This window comes from Panthera tigris, chromosome C1 (genome assembly GCF_018350195.1).
Source record: "Panthera tigris isolate Pti1 chromosome C1, P.tigris_Pti1_mat1.1, whole genome shotgun sequence".
NCBI classification, from domain to species: domain Eukaryota; kingdom Metazoa; phylum Chordata; class Mammalia; order Carnivora; family Felidae; genus Panthera; species Panthera tigris.
The window spans coordinates 6229453-6253438 of NC_056667.1; the positions used below are offsets into that span (position 1 = coordinate 6229453).

At 54.2% G+C, this 23986-nt stretch overlaps 1 protein-coding gene across 2 annotated transcripts; it reads right to left on the reverse strand.

Annotated features, from left to right (window-relative positions):
• Positions 1-4546: 4546 nt before the first annotated feature.
• ENO1 (enolase 1) lies at positions 4547-20142 on the reverse strand. 2 transcript variants are annotated; one of them, XM_042994384.1, is made up of 12 exons: positions 20069-20142; positions 17021-17114; positions 14271-14366; positions 12775-12833; positions 10642-10711; positions 9919-10052; positions 9287-9509; positions 7958-8155; positions 6963-7164; positions 6356-6464; positions 6123-6181; positions 4547-4977 (listed from the first exon to the last, which is right to left on the reverse strand). In XM_042994384.1, exons 2-12 carry the CDS (start codon positions 17103-17105, stop codon positions 4908-4910), a joined length of 1305 nt encoding a protein of 434 aa, XP_042850318.1. In that variant the 5' UTR covers positions 17106-17114; positions 20069-20142; the 3' UTR covers positions 4547-4907. The 2 variants fall into 2 exon arrangements, with proteins under 2 accessions (XP_042850318.1, XP_042850317.1); XM_042994383.1 differs by lacking the exon at positions 20069-20142 and adding an exon at positions 19580-19720.
• Between the last annotated feature and the right edge of the window lie 3844 nt (positions 20143-23986).

A 23986-nucleotide genomic window follows, 5' to 3' on the forward strand; every position in this document is an offset into this window, starting at 1 on the left:
ACCTGAGCCAAAACAAAGAGTTGGATGCTTAACTGACTGAGCCAGTCAGGCACCCCAACTGATTTATTTAATCTCTACACCCAACATCGGGCTCGAACTCACGACCCTGAGATCAAGAGGCGCACGTCTTTCCTACCGAGCCATCCAGGAGTCCCCGTAAAATGGGATATTATTCACCCATAAAAAGAAGAATGAAGTGTCGGTGTGTCTAGACCTTGAAAACGTTACGCTAAGTGCAGTAAGCCGGGCCAAAAAAGCTAAAAATTGTAAGAGTCCCCTTACATGAAATACCTCAAACAGGAAAATCCAGAGAGAGAGAAAGTATAATAAATGGGGGAAAGGCGGAGTCGTTGCCTCATGAGGGTAGAGTTTCTGTTTGGGACACCGAAAAAGTTCTGGAAACAGATAATGGTGATGGTTACAAGTGAGCTGGCTATACTTAACACTGCTAAATTGTACACGTGAAAAGGGTTAAAATGGGAAATTCTGTTACGTATATTTTGTCACAACAACAACAACAACAAAAAAGACCAGGGCACGGTTCTTGCACAGTAACTCTTCCGGGATATCATCGGGGGTCCCGGAGAGGACTCAGAGTCTGGGGAACGTGCCCCCCTCAAAAAGGCGAGTGTCATCAGTTAGTCTCGGAAGTGGCGGCCGCGTGACAGTGATATTGGAGGCTTTTAATTGCTCCTGAATTAATGTGCTTACTTCCCACCCCTGGGGCGCCTGGGTTTAATTACCATCTTAGGTCACATATGCAGATGAATCTGCTGTCATCCCTGCTGTCCCAGTGGACAGCAGTCCTCACACTTGGCAGCGGGACGGGCAGGAGGAAGGGGGGAGGCCGCTGGCCAGGCTGGCCTGCCGTTAGAGCCGACGGGTGGAATCGGAAGAGGGTGGTGCAGGGTCACCCCATTTCTGGGTCTGGATGAGCTGGGGCGGTCAAGGTCTGTGTCAGTGCGGAAAAGCCCGGGAGGCCCTGAACTCCCAGAGCCCTTGGGGATCGAGGGTTTCCGAAAAGGAAGAAACTGGGAAGGTATCAGCCTGCAGAAGGGCCCGTGGAGCAGGGTTGCACGTTTGAAAGCCGAGGGGAGCGGAGCAGGTGTGTAAGTTGGGGAAGCACAAGTGATCGGCCAGCCGCTGCCTGCACACGGGCCGGGGTGGCCGACCTCTCAACCTGTTAGAACCAGAAAATGGATTTTTTACAACAAATCTCCTTTTCGGGGGCGCCTGGGTGGCTCAGCCGGTTAAGCGTCTGACTCTTGGTTTCTGCTCAGGTCGTGGGATCAAGCCCTGCATGCTGCTCTTTGCTGCGCCTGCTTGGGATTCTCTCTCTCTCCCTCCTCCTCTCTCTTTGACTCTCCCCCTCTCTCTCACCGCCCCCCCCCCCGGCCCCCGTCGCTCCCTCTCTCGTGCTCACGCTCACTCTCTCTCAAAATAAATAAACTTTAAAAAAATGCTTAAAAAAATCTCCTTTGTAGATTTTGACAGCTAATTAGAATGAAAAGAAAAAACCACTAGGTTGCCTGAGCCCAAGGGGTGGGGGTGGAGATTGGGAAGGGGCTGGAGGAAGTCTCGGGGGTGCCGGAAATGTTCTGTGTCGTGACCGTGGCACAGATGTGGCCTGTCCCTGAATGCGAATTATACCTGGGTCAGGTCGCTGAACCTCAGACCGGCTCAGTGGCGCCCGTCCTCGTGCCCGGGGGGCTGGCAGCGCCCGCTGCAAACCCTCCCCTTCCGGTCCCTCCTGGCCACGACGCCTTGTACGCTCTGAGGCCCTCCCTCCCTTCCCTGTGCCCCCCACCTCTTCCGAGGTGAGGAGCTCTGTGCCTGTTTAACTGCGGGGCCTGGCTTGGTGTGAGCAATAACCCGGGAGGCAGCACCACGGCATTATTAGCCCCGTTTTACAGATGGGGACGTGGGGCACAACTGCTCAGTAGAAAAGTCCAGAATCCAAAGCTGTCCAGCTCCACCTGTGCTCTCGGCCACTGCACTCTGCCTCTGCGTTGGCCACTGCGAGGGCCGACAGACCGAGCGAGCGAGCAGGGGGAGGGGCAGAGAGACAGGGATAGAGAGAATCCCAAGCAGGCTCTGTACTATCAGCGTGGGGCCCAACGCGGGGCTCAAACGCACAAACCACGAGATCATGGCCCGAGCCAAAGCTGGGTGCTTACCCGACGGAGCCACCCGGGCGCCCCTCAGATTTTCTTCTTCATGTTTGTTTATTTTGAGATAGAGAGCGCACGCGCGTGCACAAGTGGGGAAGGGGCAGGGAGCGAGGGGAACAGAGGATTTTAAGTGGTCTCTGCCCTGAGAGCAGTGAGCCCGATGCAGGGCTCGAACTCACGAACCGTGAGATCATGACCTGAGCCGAAGTCGGACGCCGAACCGACTGAGCCACCCGGGCGCCCCAAACTGCTTCAAATTTTCCGTCGATTTTTGTTCTGGCGTCAGAGTGGCAGGAGGCTGGGAGATAACCACAGACGAGAAATGTATGTTTTGTGGAAAAGCATTTGTAATACGAAGTTAAAAAGGGAAAAGTCATAAAGCAAGTCCAGAGGCTGCTAGCAGAATGCTGACAAAGGTGTTTACTAAAAAGCACTTGTAGTTCCTGGAACACTTGTGATCCAGCGACATTTCACATTATAGGCCAGCAGAAGGCCCAAGACTGGCTTTCTAGAAACGGAGAATTAACGTCACCTGACCTGCTTGACTGGGCTCCTCGGAAAAGGTCCTTTGGGGTGTGATTCTTCCCGGTCCACGCTGGGCCACGAACGGCCCCAGCGCCACGCCGGCAACCTTCTATATAGGCGGTGCGCCTCTGAAAGGGGTCCTACCTCCACTTGCCCTGTGACCGGAGTGGTAAATGCCTTTATCTGCTGTTGCTTTAAACCGGTGTCAGTGAATGAGGGCACTAAACCAAATTTGGCTGCTTTAAGGTTGGGCATCGAATCCTAGTAAGGCTGCCGAGCCTGGTTGAAGGAAGGCTTCCTTTCCCTCCAGAATCAATTCCAGAAGCCAGTCACTGACATCCGGACGGGGTGGTTTCGGCCACGGGAGTTATACCACACGAGGTGGAAATAGGACTTGGTTACGGATACTTGGAGATTGGAGAGTGGACAACGGGTGGTGGCTTTGTGGCCTGTCAACCTGACTCTGATTCCTGTTATTCTATCAAATACGAATCTAAGTATCACCGTGAGGCTATCCGGCAGACGCAATTAGCCACTGGTCACTGGACCTTAAGTAAATAATCGCGGAAGACCTGGGTGTGCAGAGAACCAGGATTTCCTGACTCAATCAGTTGGGTCCTAAGGGCAGGGCCTGAAGTTCCCCCAAGGGAGAAATTCCACCTGTGAATCAAGGTTTCACCCGTGCCCGGGCTCGGTCCTGACGGGCTGCCCCATGGACTTTGGATTTGCCCGGCCGTGCCCCACAGTCTCAGAAGCCAATTCCTTGTGATAAATCTCTCGATGTGCCTTTTCCCACTGATTCTGCCTCTGGAGTTAAATCCAAACTAATAAACAATAAATAAAAATGCCCACGAGGAGGCGTCCTAGTCCTCAGGCTGGGGATTAAAACACAATTTGAGGGGCACCCGGTGGCTCAGGTGGTTGAGTCTGACTTCAGCTCAGGTCAAGATCTCACGGTTCCTGAGTTCGAGCCCCGCGTCAAGCCCTCTGCTGTCAGTGCAGAGCCTGCTTTGGATCCTCTGTCCCCCCAACCCCTTCCTCTGCTCCTCCCCTGCTCGGTCTCAAAAATAAACATTGAAACAAAACAGAACAAAACCCACAATTCGAGACTTGACCAAATAAGGGGAAAAAAGTAAAATTGCTAATAAAACACGAGATGCTTCCAAGGGGCAGAGAGTAACCACAATACTTCATCTCTCAGTTCTAAGTAAATGTACCTCCTCACGCTCGGGTGTTCATGAACACAGTATGGGTGCCTTCTGCAGAGCCGATCAGTACACAGTGCTGTGGGCATCACTACGTGTAGCTCTCAAGCAGCGGAAATATTAGGAAGAACGAGGAATGGCATTAAATTGTATTCATCTAAATGGGATTCCAAGGCCTTCCAAACGCCCTCCCGCCTCCCCAGAGCTGCCGTTCAACCATCCTTTTACCTTCTTCCCCCAGGAACCCAGAAACCACCTTCCAGCTTGCCCAGGATGGTTGGCTGTGCTCTATCCAGGAGGCCTTCCGGTCTGGACAATTACAGGCTCACGTGATCTAGAAGCCACCACCCTGAGGTCACCTGTAACAGTTCTGTGTTTGTATTTTCTCCCAAATAAGAAGTCATGTTCTGCTCCCAAGAAGGACCCTACTTCTGTTCAAGGATACAACATGCCCCCCCTTCCCCTTTTGCCTCAAATGCCCTGCCCAAAGACTTATGAAATGTCCTCAACTCCTGTCCCTTTGTCAGGACACAAAGCATCCCAACTCTTACAGGGCTGTACCCCAGCGTAACATGAACATGAACACTCAAGACATGACGAATGGACAGACTCAGAATGTTTTACACACACACACACACACGTTTCTATGGGTCACTGAGGCCTTTTTATTCTGCAAACAAAACCACTGGGGATCTCGCCTGTGGACACCTTGTGATTACAACATAGACAGACTCAGCTGCAGACACTTGGTGGGAAGTGAGGTGAGAAAACACTGATCTGGGCCAATCACATGATTACAGAGCTAGGATTTCCAGCAGGGTTCCAGATGGTCAAGCCTGGCTTCTGCAGCGGTTCTAAGGAAGCAGTGAGAACATCACAGGAAGGGAGAGGGCATGTGACTAGCAGAGGCTCCGGCCGGGGGCCTCGAGGTGCCCGGGGGACGCCAGGAGCAGAGATCTAATGAGCCGACTCAGGACCGCAGAGCTCGGGGTGCGTCGCCCGGAGCTTACTTGGCGAGGGGGTTTCTGAAGCTTCTGCCGGCAAACTTGGCCTTGCTGCCCAGTTCCTCTTCAATTCTGGGGAAGCCGAGGGCAGAGAGGAGGGGGTGAGAAAGAGAAGTGAAATCTCCACCCCCAAGGCCTACGTTTCCCCACCCGGGGACCAGGCCCCGGCACTCGCCCAGCCTCCTCGATGCGGTCCTCGGAGCCAGCAGGAAGACAGGAGCACCGGGCCCTCCCCGTCCACCCGGCTCCCCCAGCAAGCGGGCCACCTGCTGCCCCTCAGCCTGCCCTGCCTTCTCTGCCCCCAGAGTTTCCCAAAGGCAGACTAGCAGATAGGTCAACACCGCTACTTCTCAGAATATAACAAAAACGCTCTTTAACGAAAGGACAACCCAGTCTCTTCGAATAAATGGCATGGGGACAAAAGGAGGGAAGGCCCTGAATGAAGCGTTTGCATCCTGGTGTCGCACCAGGGGAGACGGGCCCCAGGAATGCTGGGCACGACTGTCATGGCACGACTGAACCCTGGGCACTCTCACAGCACGATGGTGACATCACAAAGCAAACATAACCGTTATCTCTGAGACATGTGCTAAGGTATTCATAGGTGAAATCACATGGCTGGAACGGGCCGAAAATTCTCCAGCCAAAAAGGCGAAAGGCAGGCGGACGAGAAGAAGCGTGCACGAGTACCAGCAGCTGCCGTATCTACGTGGCGGGGAAGGGCGCGTGCTCTGCCAGTCACGTTTTGTTTAAGGAAAGGGTAACGTGGGCAGAACTACGAAAGAGAGGTTTCTTTTCCTGCGAGACTAACAAAAGGGACAAAAAAGGAGGCAAGTCTCCACGTTAAGGAGGTTTCCATGGACACGTTATGATAAAAAGGGACCAGATATCCAGAAGCACTGAACAGTGGAAACCTTCCTGTCGCCCTGAATTTCCTTCTTCACTGAGCCCCGGTTCCCCGTCCACAAAACACGGGTGCTGAACGACATATCCGCTGGGGATCTCTCTTAGCTCTAACGGCTTTGTGATGGTCTGAAGGGGGAGCCTGTTCCCTCCTCCACCAGAAGGTGGCAGCACGGGACCGGCTCCAGCCTTGGGGCCAAGGGGCAAGGTTCTCCGCCCAAGTCACCCACGACCTGACACGGGCCCCCCCGCCCCGCATCTGCACACGCCCCGCAGAGCCAAGAGCTCCCAGTGCCCCCGGGCTTCCTCTTCACCTGAGGATCTGGTTGTACTTGGCCAGGCGCTCAGAACGGCAAGGTGCACCTGTCTTGATCTAGAAAGGGAAAGGAAAGGTCACGTGCGCTTGCCGTGCACTCTCAATCTTCGTGGGCGTTCTGGGCGGGATTTCTGACCCTAGGAACCAGGGGATGAAGGGGCATCCGGGACCCCGTCCGCCTCCGCCCTTCCTGCTTGTGCTCGGGCAGCTGAGGTCAGAGAAGCTCTTTACCTGCCCAGTGCAAAGTCCCACCACCAGGTCAGCGATGAAGGTATCCTCGGTCTCCCCGGAGCGATGCGACACCATGACGCCCCACCCGTTGGACTGGGCCAGCTTGCACCTGAAGTCAGGAAACAACCCAGGTGGTTGTGACGGCGGGACTCCACTCCCAGGGCACGGCGGCCCCTCCTGAAGCCAGGGGCTCGCCGCCCCTGGTAGGAGACCGCGGGAGGGGTCGGAGCCAGGAGCTGCCACCAAGCTCTCAACCCCTGGGGATGACGAGAACCCCCACCTTTCTCTCCAATCAGAATCCTGAGGACCTTCTCAGCCCTCTAGGTCACGTTTACAAAATAGGGTCTAGCCTCCTTGGGCGGACAGACTTGTTCTCCTGACCGCACCTGTGACCGATACTCTCCATGTAAAATGAAGTCACGAGCCTGGAGCCACAAAGGGGTCAGGCCCGGGCCACAGCGGCCCGACACCCGAGCCCCCTGGGGCCACGGCTCATCCAGAAGCCACCCGGGACGCCCACCGGAAGCCCGTTATAGTTCCAGCCGGGAGCTCTGGCTGAGACTCTGTGCCTCGCTCCCTGACAGCTGACCCCCCCGGGGACACTCACGCCTGGAGGGACTCGGTCACGGAGCCGATCTGGTTCACTTTGAGCAGGAGGCAGTTGCACGACCTCTCGTTCACGGCCTTGGAAATCCGCTTCGGGTTGGTCACGGTGAGATCATCCCCCACCACCTGGATGCCGGCGCTGGCAGTGAACTTCTGCCAAGCTTCCCAGTCATCCTGGTCGAAGGGATCTTCGATGGACACCACTGGGGAAACGAGAGCCAGGTTTTGCCGGGGAGACCCCAGTGCTGAAGGGCACCCGAACCTCCTTCCCCTCCCGGCTCGCTGCTTGCCTGGCCTCACCCCTCTCCCATGCGGGACAGGACCGGCTCCCCGACCCAGCCCTGGAGACACTCTGCCTACCCACCGACTCCTGTGACAGGCAAGTCAGCTGTAGTCCTGGGACCCCAGAGCTGCTAAGTGGGACACTTCCCTGCCCAGGGTGGCTTGAGTTTAGTGCCATTGAGCATACAGCGGTGGGCTCAGGAAGCCAAGGGCTGGGCTGGTCTCGGCTCCACCCTGGGCACGTTTTTTAGCTTTGAGTTCACGCACGACTTCCTGGTCTGATTCGCGCTCCAACATTTGCTGACCGCCCTTGGGCACATCACTGACCCGCTCTGTGCCTCAGTTTCCCTCCCGCGTGAACCGGCATTAACGGTGCCCGGAGGAGCGCCGGCTCGCAGTGGGCGGAAAACACCGCAGGTCGGGTTTTCAAGGCTCGCTCCCACCTGTGCAAGGGAGCCAGGACCGCATCTGCTCAGGTGGCTGTGGTGACAGGGGCAGAAGCCCCGACACTTTGCAAACGACCTAGCACACGTCAGTGCCCGGCTGGCATCCTGGACCCACCTCCCGACTCGCCTGCTGCACCGGCACCTCCGTGAGGCCCTCCCCCAGGGAGGTGGGGGCGCAGGTGCCCCACGCACTTTCCCGGGAGCCCCGCCACCAGCCGGCAGAGCGCTGCAGGCAGTGGCCGGAGAAGGGGCCGCCCCGAGCACTCACCTGGGTAGTCCCTGATGAAGGACTTGTACAGGTTGGCCAGCTCGTCGGGTGTGATGTACCTGCTGGGGTCATCGGGAGACTTGAAGTCCAGGTCATACTTCCCCGACCTGAAGAACTCAGAAGCGGCCACGTCCATGCCGATGACGACCTTGTCGGTGTAGCCGGCCTTCCCGATGGCGTTCTTCAGCAGCTCCAGAGCTGGGAAGAGAGGGTGGCGACAAGATCGGAAACCAGGCAGGTGGAGCGAAAACGTCCCTGTGACCCCTGCCAAATGGGCACGCTAACAGGAAGACCACGAGATGCTCTGGCCCCAGCCCTCCGTTTCAATGATTCCAGTTAACTTTTTTCTGCTTTGGAGCAAGAAACCGTCGGTCAGGGCCCCGGCAGATAACCGAGTGAGAAATTCAGTCTCCACTCTACGAGGCGTTCTCGCGGACAGATGCTCCCAAATTTAGCACCCAGGAACAGCTGTGCTGGCCAAGACGCAGTGACGGCGCCCGGCTGAGATCCGCCGTCCCAAGGAACGGGTTCTCAACAGTGCCGAAAGGCTGGGATCCGAGAGGGAGCCCAGTGGACCAAGGGCCCGGGACGGCGAGGGTGACCCCAGCCCAGGCTCTGCTCTGCCTCACGTGGCAGTGCTGCCTGGACGGAAGCGGACAGAGACATTCGGCACCTGTTCCACACCACGCATCTCCAAACTACCACGTTAAACCGTGAGAGGATCATTTTTTACAGGTCCGAATGGCCGAACATTAGCATTTCGCATAACTGACCCAAAGGGCAGGACGGCCACCCTTTTCTTTCGCTAGCTGCCGCTGAAGGCGACAAAACGTGGCTGAAGCCTCCTTCCCTCCTAAAACCAAAAGCTCAGTCTTGTCCCGAGACTCTCTGCGCCCTACTCAACGCTTCCATTTCACTCTGTGCCTAAGGACTCAAGGCCGAACGACGCCACGTGAGGCTCCCGTGGTGGAACGAGCCGAGGCGGCCGCTGGTCCCGGCGTGGGGCAGACAGCAGCCCGGACACGGAGCAGACTTCGAACCTCTGCCATCGCGACGTGGTGCGATGGCAGGAGTAAGCTGTACGGTGAGCCCGTGCCCCACGGCCGAGCCTGCTTCAGACTAACCGGGCTGCTCAGAAGCCAAATTAGCAAGGAGATTCCTCGTTACTTTACAAAATAAAGGCCCGGCTCCCACCCCCTTCCCGGAACTCCGCTCGCTCGCAGTCGCTCGCAGGCGCTCGCAGGCGCATGAAAGGTGGAAAGAGCGACGGCCCCGAGTGGCAGGTGCGGGCAGGTGCTGTGCGCCCGGGGACCCCTCCGGGGCCCGTACCTTCTTTGTTCTCCAGGATGTTAGGGGCAAAGCCGCCTTCGTCCCCCACGTTGGTGGCGTCTTTTCCGTATTTCTCCTTGATGACGTTCTTCAGGTTGTGGTAAACCTCCGCACCGATGCGCATAGCTTCCCTGAAGTTGGCGGCACCAACGGGGAGGATCATGAACTCTTGCATGGCCAGCTTGTTGCCGGCGTGAGAACCGCCGTTGATGACGTTGAAAGCCTGGGGAGAGACAGGCAGATGCGGCATCCGGCCCAGACAATCCCAGCAAGCAGCCCCCTCGCGGCCAGGACACGCTCACCAGGTCTCCCCTGACGCCTCAGGAACCGCCACCAGGCGCACCTGCTGTCCCGGACTGGCTGCTACCTCAGCGAACACCCCCGACCCAACAAGGCCAGTGGGATTTTCATCCCGTCGGCAAGGAAGGACGTGGAGCACGGGGGGGGGTGGAGTCCCCAGCTCAGGGTCACTCTTAGCAAAGGGCAGGTGTTCGCAGTGGAGACCTCCAGAGCTGGCCTGTACCCACGGAGCTGGGACAGTCACATGTGGATGAGATCGAGCGGTGGGAGGCCTCAGGTCCCCACCGGCAAGTACTCCCAGCTCCTCACTTGGGAAGTTCAAAGCCACTCACCGGAACCGGCAGGATGACTTCAGCATTGCCAGCCAGGTCGGCAATGTGGCGGTACAGAGGCACCCCCTTCTCAACGGCCCCCGCCTTGCAGACTGCCAGGGACACTCCCAGGATGGCGTTTGCACCAAATTTAGCTGGAACAGAAGAGTTCAATGAAGCAGTTTCTTACCCGTAACCCTTAACCCTTCTCCTGCCAGCCTTCTGGCCCGCACTCCGACACGGGAGCGCACCCGGCCTGGATCCAGAACCATTCCTCTCTACCGCACCTACTTCCGGCATCCGACCCAGGAACATGACGGCACGCCGTGAGGATTCATCTGCTTTCTCCCCAGAAGAGAAAGCCCTTTCTCTGGTCTATGGAACTCTGGTAAATTCCACAAACTGCCTCAATCACTACAAAGCAGAAGCCTCTTTGAAGTAACCCCATGCACAAGCTGTCACCTGATATTTCTCCTAATATCTACAAACGTGTTTGGTTTTTTTGGTAGGCCTCATGCCCAGTGCAGAGCCTAACGTAGGGCTTGAACTCACGACCCTGAGATTAAGCATCCGATGCTTAACTAAGCCACCCAGACACCCCCAGAACAGGTTTTATTATGGTGAGCTGATGGGCCCCGCAGAGCCCGCAGATGATCACACTGCACAGTCCTCGGTCACACACGGTGACCCTCAGAGGGTCGGAAGGTCTTTGGGAGGCCGGCCGACTCCACCCCCGTCACTCACATTTATTTTCTGTCCCGTCCATCTCGATCATCAGTTTGTCAATCTTCTCCTGCTCCACAACGCTCAGTTTCTGTGGGGAGAAGGGAGGGTCAGCCGCTCGGGGGAGCGTGGTCACTCCCCTCCCCGGAACCCAGACAACTTTGGAACTGTGCCAATCCTGAACCAGTTCTATGCTTTGCATTTGTATGGGAGGCAAAAAAGGGGGGGGGCAGGAAACAAGAACCTGGGAGTCACAAAACCGCCTTTTGCTTGGTTTCGCATTCTCAGACGTTTCTCCAAGCACTAGGGAGCCAACGATCAACTGCCCGAGATGCGGACCTGGTGTCACAGAGGTTGGTCTACCTGGGGAGTCCGAAATTACATCCTGTGTAAGGCAGAGAGCTGCCCGGACCGTGCTTAGTAGTGCAATTTTGGGGGGCAATAAATAACAGAACTCTGTTCAGGCCAACGAGCTGTGGTCCTCGAAGGTTAAGTGACAGGACCACCCCTCTTGGGTACCCTCAGTGACGGCACACTTCACGTTCTCGAGGGAGATAGGACTTTTGCAAGTAGGTAGTCCAATCATTCTGCAAAATGCTTGATGACTGATCAAAATGAGTGTTTCCAGTATAAAGTAATAAAACTGGTGTCTTTTTTTTTTTTTTTTTTAATGTTTATTATTGAGAGAAAGACAGAACGTGAGCAGGGGAGGGGCGGAGAGAGAGGGAGACACAGAATCCGAAGCAGTCTCCAGGCTCTGAGCGGTCAGCACAGAGCCCGACACGGGGCTCGAACCCACGAACCGCGAAACCATGACCTGAGCCAAAGTCGGATGCCCAACAAACTGAAGCACCCAGGTGCCCCAAAACTGGTGTCTTAAAGGGACACCTGGCTGGCTCAGCCAACAGAGCATGCAACTCTGGATCTCGAGGTTGTGGGTGTGAACCCCACACTGGGTACAGAGATTACTTCAAACAAAAAAGCAAAAAAAAAAAACCCCAAAACACTGGTGTCCTAAAAGCTGGCTTAAAACAATTTACTAAAAGTTAGCATTACTTTAAAAACTTCATAATTAACAAAAATCTCTGATTTTATTCATAAAGTGCTTTGTATAGAAATTAAAATACGAAAGGAAAACCACGTATTACTGCATCATGCCACGTCAATAACTTGGTATCTTTTGCTGTTTTCACAAAGCACGTTTGGCCAAAGTCGGCCGTCAGCCACGCAAGACGGGTCCAGGTAGACCCCCGCCAGGAAGAGTGTGAAGACGGCTTCCTTTCCCCAGAGGGAAGAGAGATGCCCAGGAGAGCCCTCTCACTGCGTCAGTCACACCAGGTAAGGGCACCCGGGCACAAAGAACGAAGGGGTGCGTGGAGGTGCCCGGGAGGCCGGGTCGGAGCACGTGAGCTGGCAGAGCAGCCACGAGAAACCGTCTGGGGACCCATGAACAAGGCCCGCGAAGGCCAGGCCGAGGTAAGCCAGCCGGGGACAAAAACAGAGGAGCCTGTGCGCCCCTGGGGAACAGGATGAGTTCAAGGAGGGGAGGCACACGCCCGGGAGGCACGGGCGGGCCGCTGCAGTTGGCTCCAGGCCTGAGAAGGCTTCCCTAGCCAAGGGCTTTTAAATCCTTCTTGCCCTCGCCAGTGCCACGGGAGTTGGGGCGGGGTGGGGCGGGGCTGAGGCAGGAGTGGGTTGGGCTGGTGGGTCCCCTCCTTACTTCACCCTACTTTTACGACACTCTGAGGTTCCAAGTCAAATTTTATTCAACCAGAGCTCTGTTGTTTAAACAAAAAAGCCAGTAAAAATAAATAATTCCACGGTTCGTGAAAAATAGTCGGTCACCGTGGATACTCTGCTCAACACCCAAGAGCCGCTCTTAAAATCTGGATCTTAACTTCCCAAAGGTCAAGATAGTTGGAGGGAAAAATCATGAGACGGTCTCCCGTCGCCCTGATCCAATTCCATGCGCTGTTAGGTGTGGACGCAGGCAGGGGCTGGATTAGTAAAGGTGAGGTCATTCTCATGCAGGACAGGGAATCCAACGGGCTCCTTTAGCTCTCAGAATAAGCTCTTCCATAACCAGGAAAGCCCACTGGCCTGGGAGACGCTCTGATGGCATTAATACATTAGTTATCAGGAGGCAGGTCCTACCTTGCTAATCAGGGCAGGTGCAATAGTTTTATTGATGTGCTCAACAGCCTTTGAGACACCTAGAAGGAACAATCAAATCAAATTACCGGCATTAATGAAAAACAGGCGTGAGCAGCACTGAGCGAACCACCAAGGATATTAACCCAGATATTCAGAAGCCCGCCCAGAGACCTTAAACGGGACCGCTTTCAAATCCCCATTTCTGTCCCCCCAAGATTGGGGTATTTTCTGGCCCAGTCTGAGTGCTCTTACCTAGGACCCCCAAGGATTAGAGCCACACACAGAGCAACCATCTCAGAATGTCTGAAGGGATAAAGTTAGTTGGCAAGACCATGCACTGGGAACCAGCCGCAGACACTGAAGGATGCCCCGTGTATTACCTGTGTGCACAAGGCTGGTGCCAGGAACTCATTAATATACTTAACGGGTCTGGAGACACCTGACCAGTAGAGATTGACAGAGAAGGAAAAAAGACAGACTCAGAAGAGAACAGGCTGTGAAGGACAGGGAATGAGAGAAAAGAGAGGAGACAGGAAGGCAGGAAGAGTCCTCGGGACCACGGGTTCACCCTCATTACAGTCGAGGTGCTGCAAGGCCTGCTTGGGACCAGCATCCGCCTGAGCCGGGAGCAGCGGGAACCCGTGGGAGATAATCCCCGGAGCGCCGGCTGCGGACTTCCCTAGCTCACTTCATCACCACCCCTCCCCTGCAGTCTTTTCAGACCTTTTCCCGAACCGCCCTTCTCTGAAAATTTAATGCCACAGATATGCTATACTCCCATTTATATACTGTGGCCCTTTGGAGGACCATAAAACAAAGTAATATTGTAGGATTTTTTTTTTCTTTTTTTAATTTTTTTGCCTCCCCCAAGAACCAGTTCCTACCCCTGGGGCGATACTGCCCTGTTGAGAACGCATGGTCTAGGCCCCAGCTGCTGTTCTGTGATTTGGCCACACAGATTCTGTCTACGGTAAGGCGAACTTTGCAAGACAGTAACAGGTCGATCTGCGCACAGCCCAGCAGAGGCTGGCTTTGCCAGGTCCGTGAATCCCCCAACAGAAAGATCAAGCTGCCAGGACTGGTCTATAGGTGAGCCATTAGCCGGGCCTTCCACACACTCTACTGAGACTAGCCCCTTGGAGAGGGTTGATGGTCTGGAAGGCCCGCGGAGCCCTCCTGGGAACACGGCAAGGCTCTTGTGCTACAGTTCCCTAAGCAGGAATTTTCCAGATTGGGCCAAGTGCAGTACAAATGAGCATAAGACTCTTGCCCCTGAGCTCACAGGTTTAGGAAGGCTGGAATCAACATGCCAACCCTCCCAGCTCCCCCAGGCACAGAGTACACGCTCACCATCAACACCATGGGCCACATCAGGGTGTGCCATCCTCAAATACAAGGCACGTGGAGAGTGGGGAGGCTGTGACAGGCCGGGAGCAGGGGCTGGAGGCGTGGACGAGGCACGCAGCCACGCTCCAGAGGCAGGCAGGGGTTCTTACCTTTGCCCATGTAGCGTGTCTTGTCATTGTCCCGGAGCTCGAGGGCCTCGTAGATACCAGTTGAGGCACCACTGGGCACAGCGGCTCTGAAGAGACCTGGACGTTGAGGGAGGAAGAAATCGTGACCGAGAGACACAGTCCCAGCCCTTGCGGAGTCCCACCCACTCACAGATGGCAGCCATCGGGAAACACATCCTTCCACCACCTGGGGGACTCAGATGGTCGGTCTCTCCTGCCCTTCACGTGGGGACCATTCTCCAACGCGGATCCTATGGCAAAGCTGGTGAATCTCTCTAGTTTCAAGAAAAAGTTTTCAAGCAGAGCTTCTCAGATGTTCCTGTGCGCAAACGATCACCTGGCAACCTTGTTAAGATGCGGGTTCCGAAACGGGAGGTCTAAGACTCTGCGCCTGTATCTCTAACAAGCTCCCCGTTCGTGTCCTGCAGCTGGTCTGTGACCACCCCCCGGGGGCACCGCCCCACAGAAATTCGATGCAAGCCACTTATGAGGTTTAAGATCTTCTAGTAGCTACACTGAAGTCGGAAAGTAAAACCAAGGGGCGCCTGGGTGGCTTAGTTGGTTAAGCATCTGATTCGGCTGGGGTCATGATCTCACGGTTTGTGAGTTCGAGCCCTGCGTTGGGCTGATAGTGTGACACCTTCTTGAGATTCATCTCTCTCTCTCTCTCTCTCTCTCTCCCCCCCCACCTCTAAAAAGAGACAAATAAACTTGTAAAACCAAGAGAAATTAATATTCTTTAATCCACTATATCGAAAAGATGATCATTTCCACGCGTAACCAATAAAAACATACGGAGATATAAAAAATAAGGACAGTACAGGTACGAGCCTGGGAACACTGGAACGCGATCAAGCACCACGCTATGCCATCCTGGGGACACGGGACCCGGCCGTCTGGCTAGACCTACACTACGGAGCATAAACGTAGCTGGTCTTGGGAAAAGGACGCTGTTAAGAAAGACACTGCAGGGATCTGGCACTGCAGGCAGACAGGTTCAGGGGAGCAGGAAGTGAAGGCGGCCTCTAGAAACTACTTGAAACCGTAAGGGATTTCCCCACCTGAGATATGAGAAGGCAAAGGAACAAAGAAAAAAAAAATCAAGCAGGCATTTTAAATAAACGGTCCGTTAGTCTGCCTGCGTCACTGCAGTGACGGCGTGTGCAGGACACGTGGTCTCTTGACACGGGCCCTGGCTTTCTAGGTCCCCACCAGGCACTGGACGAGGTGAAGGAGCCTCGAAAACAAGCAAGTGACCCTGATGTAACTATGGGCTCTGGGCGACGATGGGCCAATGCAGGTTCCAATGTTAACAAATGTCCCACTCCGGTGGGGGACGCTGTGCACGTGTGGGGACAGGGGGCCTGTGCTGTCTGTACCTTTTGCTGGATTTTGCTGTGAACCTAAAACTGCTCTTAAAAGGAAATAAAAAAAAAAAAAGTGATGAAAGGCTCTTCACAATTCCACTATTTCCCGTCTTTGAAAAGCATCAACAGACACACAAGAGAAAACCTTCCGTTCGTTTAAATTTCAAAAAAATATTTGGTCATTTTAAAGTGTTTCAGAGAGAATGCTCCCCTCCTCCCCCCAACAATCTTCTAGTATCTTGAATCCTGTTTGCACTGTTGGTTAAAGTCCGTTAACTTCCAAATGGAAAGTTCCACGCTGTGAGCAAGCCAGCCTTGCCAGCCGCGAGGAAATTCCCAGCACTCTCCTCGAACCCTGGGGTATTTGGCATGAAGCACGTGCTGTGAAGAAACCCTGTGCCGACAGCACCCGCCACCGCAAGGAACCGCGGGCAGGGCAGGAAGGGAAGGGCCGGGGTTTCTACAGACCATGACTCAGCTCTGAGCGGCAGGTCTGTGCGCTCAGCGCCGCCGGGTGATTCTGCCTGAGGCTCCTTTTCCGACCCCACCCAAGGTCCATTTGGAAACAGCTCAGACATTGCTGGACGGAACACACCAAATTTCCTTAAAGTTAAAAACCGCCAAAAGCTTTTAAGAGTCTCCATTTAAGGGGCGCCTGGGTGGCTCAGTCGGCTGACCGGCTGACTCTTGATTTTGGCTCGGGGCATGATCTCAGTTTTGTGAGATCGAGACCCGCGTCAGGCTCCACGCGGAGTGTGGAGCCTGCTTGGGATTCTCTCTCCCCTTCTCCCCACTTGCGGGCGCTCTGAAAAGAAACATAAGAAAAGAAGCCTCCATTTTTCCCACGTGGGCAAATCCCTCCAGGGAGGACTTACAGCTAGGCAGAAAACACGAGCCTATGGAATGGCCCAACACCCAAATGTTAAGAGCTGTCCCCAGCCCTTGGTCTAAGAGTGATTTCTGGAAACAAAGAGAAGGCTTCACATACACTTGCACTCCTCTGATCTTTCCTTTTCGTGGACAAAGCTCCGTCACATCAGACCTGCCATGCTGGTGACAGCAAACTAAGAAGCAAACGAGCGATGGGCCCTTTTAAGGACGAGGAATGGCCTTTCTTCTCCTCACTGACCTAGGAACCAGCCTGCTTTCTGTTTTAAATACCAAGAAGCAGCAGGACAAGGACCCCATGTCTGGCAACCCTCCCCCGCTCCTCCCAGTCAGGAACCGCGACCTAACAGCACATGGGGATCAGACAGAAGGCTTTCACGACCCACCTTTTCTTACCTAAGGCTCTGTCGCTTAATTAAAAAAAGGGGGGGAGGGGGGAGTGTGGTAGCAGAACTGCGGAAAGGAAGGCCCACGTACCTTTGGAGGTATAGAGGTCCACCTCAACGGTGGGATTCCCACGAGAGTCGAAGATCTCTCTGGCATGCACCTTGAGGATAGACATGGTGACTTTCTGTGGGGAAACACAGTTCATATTTTCCATAAACCATAATGCAGTTTTGGGTCATTCATTTGAAGAATCACTTCTGAGGGTTCCTGGACTAGAAAGGAAGAATTGGTACCGGACAGATATTGAATGCAAGGCTGACAAGAGTCGGGAAGCCTGCTGGACCCAGCTCTGCAGGGCCTCAAAAACCCCAGCAGCCCAGGGCTTGTCCTCTAAGCAAAGAAAGCCAGAAAATGTGCGCCAGGGAGAACCCAAAACCACCGGAAAGATTCATGTGCTGCCGGCATGCGGAACAGCAGAGGAGGAGGCGGTCGGAAACGGGTTATTGTCAACAGTTCCCAACGAGGGCTGGCGTGGGAATGGAAGGACCAAGTAAGGACCAAGGGGACGTGAAGGTCGTGAGCAAACCCACCCAGGGCAAAAAACAAACAAAAAAAACCAACAACCCTGATGTGATCCGAGGAGGAAAACCTGATTTGTAGTGGACCAGTGACTAGCTAGGGACATAGGCAGTAAGATGTTCAACTGCTGGATATGGGATGCTCAGAAATTTTGAGGCCAGGAGTGTCCTTGGTCTGTGCACAATCTTTGCCATTGCCCGTTTCATGCTTCATCGTACTTGGATCTTTACCAAGACCGGACGCACAGTGACATCTAATTAGTATTTCTTTCAACAGGCATTTTACCCATTCAAAAAAACTCACTTAGGAAATGTCCTAAGTTGAAAGAATAAAGATTCTATTTTTGCTTCTTTTAAAAAAAAATTTTTTTTTAATTTTCTAAAGTAGGCTCCATGCCCATTGTGGGGCCTGAGCTCATCACCCTGAGATTGAGTCACATGCTCTGAGCCAGCCAGCCGCCCCCCCCCCCCCAAAGATTCTATCTTTGAATGCTAAGATACTCCATGGGAAGAGGCCTTCTTTGAAAGCACAAACAAACAAAAGATCTGCCACAAACAGCAAATACCAGATCCTCAAAGAAAGCCCTCTCTCACCTTCCCCTCCAGGGGCTCCCAAGGAAGAAATGAACTTCTAGGACTGAAAGAGGCCTAGTGGAATTGGGCGAGTGTTCAGAGCCATTATCTAGCTGGGCTCCTCTCCAGTATCTTGCCTGGAATGTTCTGAAGCAGCAAATGGCATCTTTCTTTTTTATGTTTCAAAATTAGACACTGAAGTCACTCCTGTGGCTTCGCTGTCTAGGTTAACAATGGAGTTTTATTCATTAGCCAACAAAAAAAGGCATATAGTTTTTATTATCTTACAAAAAGGCAAATTCGTTTACACGTATTTTTTAGCTTCATGCTTTTGGTTAAGTCCGAGTTTTGGCAAATTATACCTGTGTATGAGTGCCACCACCAGACAAAAGAGTCCCCTCAGGCACTTTGCTGTCAATCTCCCCCCCACCCGAGGCTACCAGCCTCACTTTATAGGTTTTAGATGCGCTTTTATTTTTTAAATGTGCATTTATTTTGGGAGAGAGTGGAGGAGGGGCAGAGAGAGGGAGAGACAGATGCACTTTTAAACACATCTTTATTACACTATGTCCTCAGGCAGTTGTAAGATCTCATTTTTTGTTTCATGTTAGAGACATTAAGACAAAGTATTCAACTTATTTCAGGGTGTGAAAATAAAATTAAATTTAAATTGGATAGGAAACTATTCCTGCAGTCATTAACGTTCAATAAGCAGAGACAGCAAGGAGGGCTGGTCTCCACAGCTCATCGGCCTGGACCCCGGTCCAGGGGCAGCACGTGTGGACCGGGCGGTCAAGGGCCGACGTGTGTCCTCGGCTGCGAGTCACCGACGGGCCACACCACCCAGAGGGAAGCCCACATTGTAGGGGGAAAACGAACAGGAAGTTTTCGTAAAAAGACATCCTTTCTATGTCAGATCGGGGGCCGACTGCGAGTGGCCAGGCCGGGCAGCGGGAGCAGCTCCGGCCTGACCTGGGCGAGGTCGCCTGGAGGGCTTTCCCCTTTATGCAACGGTTCTGCCGCCGCCTCCTTAAGAATAAGGACTTTCTGAAGTTCCATTCATTAGTCGCTGCTCCTTCCGTCCCCCAGCCGCCCGACTGCAGGCCGAGGGCCCCCAGCCGGGAGCAGGGGCTGCTGGTGGGGGGAGGGGATCGCGGCTTCCTGGGCATCTCTCCCGTCCCTGCCCCTTCCTCCATTTTAGGAAAGGCCTGGCGCTAATGAGCACCGGAGTTAGGCCCGCGTCTTCCCCAAAGCCCTGCACCCTCCACGCCTGCGGCGTCCTACTCCCGAGCTCCCGCAGGTTAAGAGGCCCCCTGAGTCCATAATCGCTGGCTAATCAGATCCTGCCCCCGCCCCGGGCAAAGCCCGGCGCCGCGCCCCTGGTCCCGGAGGCCGGCTCGCACGTGCCGACCCGCCCCTTCCACGTCCCCGCCGGACTCAAGGGCAGGGCCCCCCCAGGTCTGGGCGCCGGCTCGGCAGCCCTTCCCCGAGCCCCTACCTGACCGCCGGATAGCGCTGCCCGGGAAAGAAGCAGAGGGTGCCGCAGACACCGAGCGCGAGGATAAGCCGCAAGGTCTCTGCGCGCCGAGTGCTCTAAGCGGGTCTCCGCGCCGCCAGCCCCGACTTCCTGCCCAGCTCCTCGAGGCCCCGCCCACTTCCCCCGCCCCCCCGGCCCGCCCCCGCCACGGCGCCTCGTCATTGGCCTGGCGTGCCGTCATTCGGGCCCGCACCTCCCTGGAGGGGGCGGGACTGCAGCGGCCGCTGCGGCCCGGAGGGGGAAGCGACTCCTCAGGACGGGGAGCAGAGTGGGGCCGGGGGACCCCGACTTCCCCATGGCTGTGTAGGGGTGCGGGCCGGCCCCCGTCCCGACGCCCTCCACTCCCGCCCCGCGCTGGGACCTCTGGCCGAGCGGGGTCTGCGGTGCCGGGGCCCCGGGGAGGGGCGGGGTGGGGCGGCCGGCATGAGGGTTCGGGGTTCCGTCACGTACTCCGAGTCCCGCACGCACGCAGCGTCGCTCCGGCGCCGCACGTCCGGCCCACGACCTTGGCGACGACCTGCGCTGCCCTCCCCCCCCCCCCCTTCCCGGCCTGCCCCGCTCCGCAGCGGGGTGCAGGAGACCGGGTCGGCCTGGAGACGTTGGCGGCCTCGACCCTGCTCCCAGGCCGGGTTTGCTGCGCGGCCTCGGGGCCCGGTGTTGGGGGCCACGTGCGCCCGCCCGCGCTTGCGTGCTGCGCGCCTGGCCGCCCGCCTGCCGCGGTGACCCGGTCGTTTTGTTCTTGTGCGTCGGTCAGACAAAGGGTATCAGGCGACGTGGCCGGAAGGAAGTTAACTTCCCCCCAGTTGGAGCTGATGCCTTTTGAGCACTTCCTACGTGCCAGGCGCTCCTCCACGTGCGTCCCCTGTGGTCCTTCGGCCTTTAGCTCTTAATGTTGCATCTGCAAAGGAGACTTCGTGTTCCTCCCTTTCTCCCCCGATACCTGTGAACCGTAGGTGTTACGATTTGGGACTGGAATTTCACACGGACCCGGGGGAGTTCTCGAAGCTCAAAGCAGGCGGTATTCCACGGTAGTCTGGCAAATGAAAAACAGGGAAGTGTGGGTGCAGCGATTTCACCTTTCTGATCAAGAAAGAACTGCTACCCATTTAGAATCAGCCCCGTAGCACATTCCCCTCGTCCAAGGAAGAGCTAAGGCAATCACTTCATTTTCTGTTATCGTTAAGTTTGTATTTGTCAGCCGCCTTCTTGGTCTGTAAATCTGAGAGCCAAAATGTCACGTATCTCTGTTTTCTGCATTGCCTTGCAGGTAGAGACTCAAATGTGTGTTCGAATTTAATATTTCTTTTGGCCAGTTGCAAAACCCTCTTTTCTTCCTTCACTCCTAACATTTTTATCCCCTGAGCTACTGGCTTAGGTTTCCAAGGCACTGGTGCACAGTATTGTGTTTCCCATTGGCTAAGCAAGAATTTTAGGATTAAAGTCAGCTTAAAAAAACAAGGAAATTGCAAAATGTTTCCTAAAGAATTATGTGAATTCTGCAAGCAGAGTTTGTGATTTCACCAATACACTGGATGTTTCAGACTGCTTAAAACCTAGATCCGGGCCCCATGACTCAGCAGCTAAATCAACAGCCAACAACTCCTCAGCATTTATAACTACAGAAATCAGACTCATAGAGCTCATATTCAGAGCAATTCTAAGGCGTGGCCCTGAAAGGGCTCCAAAACAGTCTCTCTTATTTTACATTAACATGGTTAGAGCGATAAAGACAGAAAGACAAGGCTCTCTGGCCAGACCCAATGAATCTAGCAGGAAATCAAATGCAGAACCTGATCTCAGCTGCTGTTGCAAGATTTTTAGAGGCCACAGCATAGCGTTCTGAGCCAGCACCTCGACCTCAAATTGCAGCTCAAATGTTAATGATTGGTAGAGATGCCCTCACGTCTTTCCCCAGATCCACAGGCTGCCAAATGCCCTCCCGGTCTCCACAGCTCCTGAGGCTTTGTTAGCAGGCGGGGCTCACGTTTGCCTCCGGTCCAGTGCAGGAGCATTTACTTTGTTACGGGCATTTAGTTATTACTGATCACTGACCGAATGCTTGTTGAGCAATTCTGCGGCGCCATATCAAAAGCACTCAACCTTCGTGGTGGGCAGGGAGGGGATAAGAGCATCCAAGGCTGATATCAGAAGACCACCCTGAAGCACTTCAGGTAGCTCCTGAAAGACATTTGCTGAGTGACACTAGGATTGGGGGGAGGTGAATCTTGCAGCAGCCTACGACCCACCTGGGTTACTGATTCCATCTGTGGCACATACGTGCGCCTCTAGTTGAAAACTGCTGGCCGGCTGCAAAAGTGACCTGCCTTTTTCAGAAGGCGGGTCTGTAGCCAGATAGAAAGTTCAGGGTTGGATAAGGGGCCTGAGGGTGGTAAGCGATCGGAGGAGAACAGAGGACCGGCAGGGGTCCTGAGTGATTGGCCTCTCCTCGTAGCAGACTATGAGGGTTTCATGTTTATTACTAAGTGGTTCACATATATCAAAGAATACATAGTGTATCTGGTGTAAAGAATAATAAAAGAAAAGAATAACTAACGTTTGGGTACCCATCACCAGCTTAAGCAATGGGACATCAGCGATGCCATTAATGTCCCTGTGTATTCTTCTCTGGCCCCAGACGGGGCAGCATCTTATCCAGGATCCACCATTCTTGTGCTTATTATTCCCTTGCTTCTCTTTACAGTTGTTTAATATTTTTTGAACTTGACATAGATATCATCATACATTGTAGCCGTTTGCTACAATTTGGGGGGGGCTCAGCTTGACGTCTGTAAGCTCCATCATAGATGGCTCATTTTCAGGGATGTAGTATTCCATTGTGTGAATAACAACACACTTTTTGTTTTTAATCAATGGGTATTTGGGTGGTTTCCTAGTTCTTTTTTTAGTTGTTAGCACCAACAACGCTGGGATGAACCTTGTTGCAAATGTCTCCTGAGTGCAGGTGCAAGTTTCTCCAAGACGCATGCATACCTTGGACATACAACCAGACGTGGCTCGCGAATGTGATCATCCTCAACTGTTTTCCAAAGTACCTGTGCCTCCAGACCCTTCCACCAGCAACGTATATGAGTGCTGACCCAGTTTGAGATGGAAATTCCACTCTTCCCTTGCAATTTTTTTTCCTAGACATTTGATTGATTCTCAACTCACCACCCTTTCAAGTCCTTCGCTGAAAGAAATCCACATGTCCTCATCGTAAATCGCACTCAACCCTCTACTTTTGTGGTAGCTTTGAGGGCATGTCTTAGGGCTTTCTGCTGTCAACAGCCCTCTCCTTTGCCTTCTTCAGGGGTGACTTCGCAAAATCAGCAGGAGGAAGTAGGGATCGGGCAAGACACGGATTTAGGAAGACGGAGCACACTGTGGTTTTTAAACAAAGTCACTGCTAGGAGGGTATTTAGGGGTGCCCAGATGAGAGGAGGAAGGAGGAGATAGACTCAACTGAAAATATGCACAGGAGGGGCACCTGGGTGGCCCAGTCGGTTGAGCATCCAACTTTTTAAAAAAAATTTTTTAACGTTTATTTATTTTTGAGACAGAGAGAGACAGAGCATGAACAGGGGAGGGTCAGAGAGAGAGGGAGACACAGAATCTGAAACAGGCTCCAGGCTCTGAGCTGTCAGCACAGAGCCTGACGCGGGGCTCGAACTCCCGGACCGCGAGATCATGACCTGAGCCGAAGTCAGATGCTGAACCGACTGAGCCACCCAGGCGCCCCGAGCATCCAACTCTTGATGTCAGCTCAGGTCATGGTCTCACGGAGATCCAGCCCCGTATCAGGCTCTGCACTCACAGTGCGGAGCCAGCTTGGGATTCTCTCTGTCTGCCCCTCCTCCGCTTGTTCTCTCTCTCCCTCTCTCTCAGCATAAACAAACATTAAAAAAAACAACAACAACCACCGAGGGAAATTGGGGAAGCAAGGAGCAGGCACCTTTGAGCAGAGTTCCCCTTGGAGGAGCCCATGAAGGAGAGCACGTGGGGACTTAAGGGGCTCCAGACAGGCAAGAGGAAATCAGCCTAAAGGACAGAGGGAAGGGTCTCTAACTTGGAGCCTTAATTCCTTTGTCTTTGAAATGATGCGATAATCCTAACCTCAGGAGGCAGCCTTGAGCTGTAAGAGCCCCAGGTAGCGCTTTCTCATCAGCATGGGAATCATCTCTCAAAGCTGAAACGAAGGCCTGGGAGCTGCCCAGATCTCCAACAGCAGCAGGGGCAGGTCTCTAGGGGGATTTTTTTTTTTTTTAATCCCTATCTGTTCCCACTCTCTTTTCCTCAGAGTTCTTAAGGTTGTCACTTAAATGGAGGCCCAGGCAGCTGCAACTCTAGAGGCCGAGAAACCCGGTTGAT